The following is a 10,255-nucleotide window of genomic DNA, read 5'->3' as shown; positions in this document are numbered from 1 at the left end:
ACCTATGTGTCCATGTTTAATTGATGTTTGACAAGTGTGCAAGACCATTCAATGGGGAAAGAATAATCTTTTCGACAAATAATATTGGGACAATTAGATAGCCAAATACAAATGAATAGAATTAGACCTTTACTTCACACCATATACAAAAATGAACTCAAAATGATCAAAGATCTACTATAAAACTCTTAGGAGAAAACACAGGCAAAAACATTTTATGATAGGAAATTTGGCAGTGATTTCGTGGGTATGCCACCAAAAGTACAAGCAACAAAAGTACAAGCAATAAAGAAAATAAATAGATTGTACTTCATCAAATCTAAGAGCTTATGTGCTTCAAAGGACACTAGCAAAAAAGTGAAAAGATAGGCCACAGAATATTAGAAAATAGTTACAAATAATATACCTAGTAAAGAACTTGGATCTAGAATACAAAAGTCTTACAACATAATAATAAAAAGATGAATAACCCAATTAAAAAAAAAGGGCAAAGGACTTGAATAGAAGACATACAAATGACCAAGAAGCGGGATGCCTGGCTGGCTCAGTTGGTTGAGCATCTGACTTCAGCTCAGGTCATGATCTCGCAGTTCATGGGTTCAAGCACCACGTCGGGCTCTGTGCTGACAGTTCGGAGCCTGGAGCCTGCTTTGAATTCTGTGTCTCCCTCTTTCTCTCTGTTCCTCCCTGCTTGCACCTCTCTCTCTCTCTCTCTCTCTCTCTCTCTCTCTCTCAAAAATAAAGATTAAAAAAATTAAAAAACAAAAACCAAGTGACCAAGAAGCAATGAAAACATGTCCACACAAGAACATTCATATAAACAGTGATAGCAGCAGCATTCATAATACCCAAATAGTAAAAACAACTCAAATGCCCATTATGAATGGATAAACAAAATATGGTATATCTATAATGAAATATTACTCAGCCAGAATATGGAATGAAATACTGACACATGCTATAGAACATGGATAAAGGTTGAAAACAGTGTACTAAGTAAAAGAAGCCAGACAAAAAAGATCACATATTGTAAGATTCCATATACATGAAGTTTCTAGAACAGGCAAACCCATACAGACAGGAAGTAGATTAGTGGTTGCTTAGCACTGGGGGGAATGAGAATACAGAAGAGATATAACTAAAGGGTATGAGGTTTCCTTCTTAGGTAATGAAAACTGTTCTAAAATTGACTTGTACACTTTAAATGGGTGAACTGTATGGCATGTGAATTACCTCTCGAGAAAGCTGTTACATATTAAAAAAAGAGAGAAAAGAAAAAAAATCAATGCTCAAGTAGAGTATTCATGGTGTAGCCATTAATGCCAATTTTTATGGTGGCGGCTGTTTTCATTGGTTTTTAAACATATACAATGGGGATGAATTTGCTTCCATCAAAATGTGGGACATTCGGGGCGCCTGGGTGGCTCAGTCGGTTTAGCGTCGGACTTCGGCTCAGGTCATGATCTCACGGTCTGTGAGTTCGGGCCCTGCGTCGGGCTCTGTGCTGGCAGCTCAGAGCCTGGAGCCTGTTTCAGATTCTGTGTCTCCCTCTCTCTGACCCTCCCCCGTTCATGCTCTGTCTCTCTCTGTCTCAAAAATAAATAAACATTAAAAAAATTTTTTTTAAAAATGTGGGACATTAAATGTCATTTTAGGGGCACCTGGGTGGCTCAGTTGGTTAAGCATCTGACTTTGGCTCAGGTTATGGATCTCACAGTCTGTGAGTTTGAGCCCTGCATCAGGCTCTGTGCTGACAGCTCAGAGCTTGGAGCCTGCTTCGGATTCTGTGTCTCCCTCTTCTCTCTGTCCCCCCCTGCTCATGCTCTGTCTCTCTCTCTCTCTCTCTCTCTCTCTCTCTCTCTCTCTCTGTCAAAAATAAGTAAATATTAAAAAAAAATGGGGGCACCTGAGTGGCTCAGTGTGTTAAGCATCTGACTTTAGCTCAGGTCATGATCTCACAGTTCTTGGGTTCGTGCCCTGTGTTGGGCTCTGTGCTGACAGCTCAGAGCCTGGAGCCTGCTTCGGATTCTGTATCTCCCTCTCTTTCTCTGCCCCTCTCTCTCTCTCAAAATAAATATTTAAAAAAATTTTTAATGTCATTTTATTTTTTCAGCAACAAATTAAAGCTCACTCAATGCCCCCTTGCCAGTGTATTGAGACGTTGAATAATAGTCATAATTAGGGTTCCCTCTCCTACTGCAGGGGGGATTTATGCAAATTGTACAGGCTTGTGCATCTACAGCATCATCGGAAGGAGCCCTCTGGCCTGTGGTCTATACTCATTAACACGGAAGGGATCACAATCTAAGCCTGCATAGGCTAAGGTCTTTTGAAGGAAGGTGATTCTGTGGATTCCCTGCCCTGCTAGAGACTGGGGGATTTTGTAGAGGCTGCAAATCTTGGACTCAGGCCGTCATTTCTCTTTGAGCTCTTTCTGCTTCCTGGGGCCCTGCAAGCTAGCAAGGCAAGGCTCTTCCTCCTCATCGAATATCCAAAATACTAACTTCCTCCTAGTCTTGGAAAATCTCCCTCTGTCAAGGTCTGCTCCTTTTACCCACTGCCTTGAAGGAATTTTCTCCACCTTCTTCTCTTCTATGGGATTTCTGCTTCCAATTATGACAGATTTGCTTATTTAAGATCATCCCTCTTACGGACACCAACTAGACAAGCTGGGCAGAATAGAATATCTGCTTGAAGGCACTGAAAGCTTCCGAGGGAGAACTTGAAGGGCCAAATCGCAAAGAGAAAGGAAGTAGAGAGAGGTAAGCCCGTCATCTGGCACTGCTTTTCCCTTTAATGGGCTTGCCGATTAATCAGCAACCAAGTTAATCAATCAACTCAATTCTCTACCTTTACCCTTTCTCCCTTTTAGATCACCCGTCACACAGCACTCTTCCTAAAATTTAAATAACAGCACCTCTCTCCTTCACATAAATATTTCACTGGCTTCCCATTCCCTTAGAATGAAGGGCAAACTCCTTATCAAGTTTAAGTAGTCCTCTCAGATCTGGTGTTTGGCCACATTCCCAGATTCCCTTCCCACTATTACCTCTCTAGAGCTCCAGCCATATTCTGCTGGCTTTTAATTCTTCTCAGTTGCTTTCCCCTTACTCACCCCAGGGCCTTTGCACATACTGTTGTAGTCTTTGGATCGCTCTCTTTTCATCTCATATTCATTTTCCTGGCTTTCCTACTTCCTGGCAGATTATAGTTTAAATACCCTCTGGAAAAATTTCCAGATTTCCTACGCTCGGCAATTTTACCCCCATAGAAGGCAAGAAATTTGCCCCTTACATCTTGAAATTCCCTATCAAAGCACCTATCACTCTTTATGATTACTCCTTTATTGTCTGTCTCCCTTTAAAGACAGCAAGTTCTAAAAGGGCAGGAACTGTGTCCTGTTCGCTAGTCTTTTTGTCTCTAGTCTTGCTCCCTAGACACCGAGAATTGTCTCTCTAGTCCTCAGCCTGGTTCAAAATAAACCCTCACTAAATATTTTTAAAATTACCTGTTAATATTAGAAAGCCCTCATATTTTGTCTTCCACACAGTTCATCATACCTCTCTTCAAGACCTGGCTATTTTTTTTTTTTTCTTCTAGAAGGTTCTAGAGAAGGATAAATGTGAACTGAATGTTACTTAAAATTTCTTCGTCCTTGTAACATTTTCAAGATTTTACTGCAATAAAAATTAAAATGTGAGTGGAAGCATGACTACTCACACCACGGGCCCCTCCCCTATTATCCCAATTCGATAGGGTTTAAGGCCTCACTTGCTTTCTTACATGCAAAAAAGTGTGATTACAACTATTTGCATCCTCAAATGACATTCTGGCTTTTCAGCCACTCCAGGATCCGGTTCAAAAATGGCCTTCCTTGTTTCTTGTAGCCTTTTGTGGCTCCTTTCCAGTTTTTATCACAGACTTTGTTTTTCTCTGCTTCCTTCTCTGCTTCCTCTTCTCAGCTCGGCACAGCTCCCTCTGTCATGTTCTATAAACCTGCCACTGTTGATGAGTCTTTTTATGTGCCATCTGAATTGGCCGGCTCAGTCTCATTACCTCTTGGGTTCTGTCTCAAATCTCAGTGGCAAACAATTTTTCCCTTTACCTGTTATTTATTCCCCCCTCGTAATCCGTTTCTTTTTTTTTAAACTTTTGTTTTTCAATGTTTTTTTTTATTTTTTATTTTTGGGACAGGGAGAGACAGAGCATGAACGGGGGAGGGGCAGAGAGAGAGAGGGAGACACAGAATCGGAAACAGGCTCCAGGCTCCGAGCCATCAGCCCAGAGCCTGACGCGGGGCTCGAACTCACGGACCGCGAGATCGTGACCTGAGCTGAAGTCGGACGCTTAACCGACTGCGCCACCCAGGCGCCCCTAGTAATCCGTTTCTTAATTTGGTCACCGAATTAACTCGGCAGACCCTGGGCGAAAATGAATGCCATCACTTTTCCATCATCAAATTTTGTCAGCTTTGTTTAGCCCTGCATCACCAGTGCCAAGAACAGTACCTGGTGCCTGATAAATAGCACATATTTGTTGAATAAATGAAGTATCTTGGCATATGCTTCATGATCGGCCACTTGGTTTCGTTTACATTACTTTTGGTCCTCATATACCACACATAAATATTTAAGCACCATTGAGGTACTTGAAAGTTAATGCCACTTAGTAAAATTTTATTTCAATATATACCCTGGAACCTGATTCAGTTCCAGGCATTCTTCCCTGGTAGGTTCTTTTGTTGTTGTTGTTGTTGTTGTTACTGTTCAAGAAATGTAAGAAGAAGGATTTGTTTTATTTCCATTCACAAATTGACTTTACTTCCTTTGGGGATAAGGCCTAGCCTTTGTCCCATAATACAACCTTTAGTCAGTACAACAAATGCAGTCAGTTCATTTAAATGTAAACAGCGATCAACTCACCCTGGAAATCAAATTGTTGGTGTTTAAAAATATAGGTAGCAAGTAATAGGCAAGAAGGGTTCTGTGGTCCAGGGGAAGAGGTGCTAACAGAGCGCAGAGAATTTTCTGGGTACCGACCCTAATTTAAGATTTGGGACAGGTGGAGATTTCAGTAAGTGCTGGGTTGTCACAGGGAGGGGTTTGATGGGATGAGAAAGGTTAGTGGACTTCAGGGTTCTGGAAGAAAGGAGGGTGAGGACATCAGGAGATAAGCTGAGTTAACAAATACGTAGTGAGGTAAAGAAAAGACATCAGGATCTTGGGAGATGGTGGGGAAAGAACCTAGAAGCATGAATTAAAGGAAACTGAAGGCGGAAACGAGCAAGGGCCAAGGCTTGGAGAGTGGAGTCAAGGAAACTAAAGACCCAGCCCCTGGGGGCTAACGTTAAAGGTGGAAAGAGAAAGCAAGGCAAATAGGCCTCAAAGGGAAGAGGAATGAGTGCTTAAAGGGAGAAACGAACGGCGGTGGGGTCCTCCCGTAAAGGGCAGAAAAACAGAGGGGGCAGGGTTCTCCTTCAAAAGGCAGAAACAGAATCCTGAGCCAAGAGATACAGTAGTGTGAGGAGGTGGGTCAGCATCAGGAGAGGAGCACAGGTCCAAGGAGTTCGAATGAGTCTGTGGCTGGCCGTGTGAGGCAGTCTGAGGTTTTCGTTAGCGCTGGGATTCTGGGTTCGTAAAAATACGTTTCAGACGCCCAGGGGATTTCAGTGTTAAGAGTTTGGTGGAATACGGTGGGGTTTGGTGAGGGGCAGGTGGCCAGTGACGATAGGAACCTTCAGCGAGGGCTGGGAATCCATTTCAGCAAGGTTGGGGTAGTTTCAGGGAGAGCCGGAGGGATCTGGGTCGGGTTGCGTGGGGGTGATTTTCGGCCCCGGTGGACCGATGTGCCCGGTGTGGGCATGAATTGAGGTGGGCGTTGGGGTGTATTTCAGGCAGCGCGGCGGGCCAATTTCCGTGGTTCGGGGCGAATTTCTTTTGGGACTGCGGCGAAGTGCAGCCGCGGCCGAATGAATCCCACCCGGGATGGGGTGCGTCTCGGGCGCGCGGGGGCGAGCGAGGCCGGGAGAGGAGTCCAGCGGGGGCTCTGAGCAGCTTCGGGGTGCGAGGGGACCGCCGTCGGGGCTGGGCCGCACGGACGGCTCGGGGGACTTCGGGGACGTTCCGCGCAGCGAAGGGCACCTCGCCTCCACCCGTCCCGCTCCCGCGGGAACCTGTTGCCGGAGAAATAGGCGGGCGGTGGCGACGGCCAAGGACCCTCCCTCGCCTGCGCCCGGGTGTCTGCGCGGCCCTTTCACCCCAGAGACGCTCCGCAGCGCGGCCCCTCCCTTTGCTGTCTAAATTAAAAAAAAAAGCCCCCCCCCCCACCCCCCAACACCCGCGCCCGTCCTCGGCGAACCTGGGGCGGCCCGGGCCGCTTCCGGGAGCGGAGGCGCGGCCCCGCGGGCCGGAGGAGGCGGAGGCGGAGGCGCAGGCGGAGGAGGAGGCCAACATGGCGGCGCGCAGGGCTGGGCCGGGCCGCCGCCGCGCCTGAGCGCCCCACCGCCCTCGCTCGGCTCCCGGCGTCCACGCCCGCGCCCAGCCTGGCCGGGCGGCAGCGGAGCGCGCAGGCCGGCAGCGCAGGGGCCCGCTCGGGCGCGGGAGCGGCGCGGAAGCAGCGCCGCGCGGCCCGCCAGGCCGGGGAGCCGCAGCTTCGCCGCTCGCCGGCCGGCGCGGCTCGGAGGCCCGAGCCATGGAATCGGAGGAGGAGCAGCACATGACCACGCTGCTGTGCATGGGCTTCTCGGACCCCGCCACCATCCGCAAGGCCCTGCGCCTGGCCAAGAACGACATCAACGAGGCCGTGGCGCTGCTCACCAACGAGCGGCCGGGCCTCGACTACGGCGGCTACGAGCCCATGGACAGCGGCGGCGGCCCCAGCCCCGGGCCCGGCGGGGGCTCGCGGGGCGACGGCGGCGGCGACGGCGGCGGCGGCCCCTCCCGCGGCGGGAGCACCGGGGGTGGCGGCGGCTTCGACCCCCCGCCCGCCTACCACGAGGTGGTGGACGCCGAGGTGAGGAGGGCGACCGTGACCCCGCGGGAGAGGCCAGCGGCTGGAGTTCCGCGGGCACGGGGGACACACCCCACTGGGCTGGGAGTGCGGAGGGCGTTTGGGGCGGGGGTTGGCTCGGAAACCGAGAGAATGGAGTCCGGGGCCCGGCGGGGGCGGAGGTCACCGGGCCGGGGTCAAGTGGGGAGAGGGACCCCTCCGGGAGGGGCTGAATGGGCCTTAAGGGACGCGGGGCAGGGCTGCGCGGCAGGGTGGGGAGGGGGTCTCGTGGGCTTCGGGCTCTGCACGCCGCAGGGCCGGCCGGCCGGCCGGCCGGGGATGGGAAGGAGGATCCAAGGCGTGCATCTGCGATGCGGGAGGATCGACGCGCTAGCCTGGAGTGTGTGATGGGGAGGGCGCGTGTGTTAGGGGTCAGAAATGGGATACTCGTAGGCCGGGCTGGGGGCGGCGATTTCGTGGCACCGGCTTTTAGCGAAGGAGCAGGGGAGGCACCAGGTTCAGGGTCTGAGAAAAAGTGGGATGGGCCAGCCAGAGTAGTGGCCTTTGCTAGGGGCAGAGGAGGACTGCTGGGGTTAGGAATGGGGTTGGGGTTTTAGCCAAGGGCCGGAAAGAGGGGAGATTGGACAGGGTCTAAAAAATGAAGAGGGGCTGGTAGGGACCAGGGAGGAGAGGAATTGATATAAGGCAGGCGGGGGAGGGGGCTACGTGCAATAAGGTCTGGGTTGGGGGGACTGACGTTAATAAGGCCAGGTGGGGATTGGACTGAGGAGGTTAGAAGCAAGAGGCCAGGTTGGGATTCAGAGCTGAAGAGGCCTGGAATTGAAGGATGAAGCTGGGACCAGGTCTGGGCAAGGAAAGTACTGGTCACAGGCAAGGTCAGGAATGAGGGAAAAGTAGAGGGGAAAAGGGATTGCAGTCATACTGAGGGTGCTGTGCAGAGGGACAGGGGACACGGTGGGACAGAAATGGGAGGAGTGGAGGCATCTGTTAAGGAGAAAGGGTTCCATCTAAGCGAATGGCTCTGATCGCAGATCTCAAGTCTGGGTGGAGAAAATCAGGCCTGTTCGGATGGGGATGTGAGCAAAGACCATGGGGAAGAAAACCGACTTTAACTGCAATTTTAAAAGAGATAAACCAGAAGCATCAGTGCTTGTGAAATAATTGCTCTGCAGGAAAATGGCAGCTCACCTGAAGAATTTTGGTCAGATTCATCGAATAGTGCATTTCGGGGGTCAGGTAGAGAGCAGCTTGGCCCAATCCCAGAAGGTCGCAGATCTCACAGACCTCAGATTAGTGGGCTTGTGTTTTTAAAATAGAGACTTGAATTTGCATAATTCTTAATGAAGCTAAGCCTTCTGAAAGCATTTTCCCTAAATTATGTTATATCCTTTTAATTACATGCTTTTGCAGCAGTTTGCTCGGGCTGAAGTCACTTGGGGGGAGAAGGTGGCACTTCAGAAAAACCGGTTCCTTCACAAGATTTCTTAGGTGCCCAGACTTCCACACACGTGATTGGTCGCCCTTAATTAGCCTGTAACTCGGTTATGTGATTGACTAGTGTGTGAAAGTGAGGATTGTTATTATTCCTGATTTGGGGAAATAATCCCACATTATTAAGTAAGTGTACTTAAGTCACTTTAAGAAATGAGCTTCTCTTTGCAAGTCCCCATCACTCCCCTACTTGCTCATTCCAGTTTTGACCCAGTTTTGCAATCAAGGAGAAGGCCGTTGCTTTTTCTGCAAGTATTTGTATAACTGTGATGTTCATTGTATCCTCATTTTGTGAGGAATCTTATTCTTTGTTTCTTTTGTCACACCTTGTAATTGTCCGTAATTGAAAAATCAAATTAAACGATGCTTGGTGGTACCTCACCATCAGCTGTACCGTCCGTAGATTTAAGTGCAAAGAAATGGGACTGGCATCTTTTCACATGAATGACAGGCAGAGGAGTTTGATTTTAAGTAAAATCCAGGGAATCTTTATCTTTTCGAAGAATTGTGTCAAGTTTTCATTTCCTCTTGACCCCGGGGATTTTTGGCCTGGGGAGGCCGCACCATTTGATTTGGAGAGTTCAGGAGGGGCTCCTGGCTGAGGCTGCTTTCCCCAGAAGCATATTGGCGGGCTACGAGCACTTTGCAGGCACACGGGAGCCTGGTGAGAACGTTTAACCCAATTTCTGCTTCTAGTTTTACAAATCTTCTGCCTGTCACCTGTGCAGCTAGCTGGGTGGTCATCCTTGCTGTAGACAGTAGGAAACTGAGGCTTTTGATCCTGGGAAGGATGCTGATTGTTGTTGAGCATCTCCAGCATGTCAGGCACTGTAGTAGACGCTTTACTGTACGTTCTTTTAGTCCTCAGTGAGGTCATTAATAACATCAGTGTTTGAGGGAGACGATTAGTTCGTGGCAGTCTCTTGAACCTGGTGCTCTTAGGGCTTCAGAGACAGTGTGCTTTTTTTACTCTGCTCTCCTCATGGTTTTAGGATCGGCTTCATTTTCGCATAAGAAAGAAAAATTAAGAGGGAAAAAGACGATTTTGAGGCTGGGGAACTAGGCTAGGAATGATGGCAAGCCCTGAATCAAGGCATTAGGAGGAGAATAATGGGTGGAATGCAAGGATCACAGATCTTTAAGGTGGAAGACTTCAGAAATTAAGAATTTGTTCAGCTCTTTTGTTTAAACAAACAGCCTGGCGGGGCCCAAAGGGGAAGTGACTTGTCCCCACAGAACCAGTTCGTGGAAGAAACGGATCTAGAACTCAGGCCTTCTCACTGCATGGCCCGTGCACTGTCTCACTCCCACTGCCTTCCTTTCAGATGAAGAAGGGTCAGGCTGCAGCAGTGGCTTAATGGGGAGGAAGACAAGGGAAGCGTAACAAACTGGCTGACGTTCATCAGCTCTTATAGAACCTACCTGTTCTGTTTCTTAAAAAATGAGTACCTTATTTTAAATTCTGTAAAGTTATTTTTGGTGCACAGGAAATTTCAGTTTTAGTGTCTTCTTCAGAACGTTTTGGGGATAAACAGATTAAATTATAAACGTTAAAAAAGAAAAAAAGGATTACATTTGTTTTTGTAGTTTGGAAACAGGCAGTAAACATTCAGTACCTTCAGCGTCCCCTGGGGGGGGGGGGGCGCGTGGGAGTAGATAGTGAAGGTGAAGGTTACATTCTAGTGGCTCTCAGTGCAAGCCTCTCATTTTACAAGAAGCAACTTCCCAAGGTCATGTAGTTAGTTAGGGAAATCAG

At 48.7% G+C, this 10,255-nt stretch overlaps 1 protein-coding gene across 3 annotated transcripts in view; it reads left to right on the top strand.

Annotated features, from left to right (window-relative positions):
* The first annotated feature begins 6,391 nt into the window (after positions 1-6,391).
* Positions 6,392-10,255, top strand: part of USP24 (ubiquitin specific peptidase 24) — a 142,307-nt gene continuing 138,443 nt past the window's right edge. The window contains exon 1 of one of the 3 annotated variants that reach the window (XM_023258739.2): positions 6,392-7,011. In XM_023258739.2, the coding sequence (XP_023114507.1) occupies positions 6,691-7,011 (321 nt within the window). In that variant the 5' untranslated portion in view covers positions 6,392-6,690. The remainder of the gene's footprint in view (positions 7,012-10,255) is intronic. The other 2 variants (XM_023258738.2, XM_023258737.2) reach the window with 2 other exon arrangements.

Source organism: Felis catus, chromosome C1 (genome assembly GCF_018350175.1).
Source record: "Felis catus isolate Fca126 chromosome C1, F.catus_Fca126_mat1.0, whole genome shotgun sequence".
Taxonomy (NCBI): Eukaryota; Metazoa; Chordata; class Mammalia; order Carnivora; family Felidae; genus Felis; species Felis catus.
The sequence above is the reverse complement of the archived record's forward strand: the minus strand, read 5'-3'. Positions and strand labels throughout refer to the sequence as shown.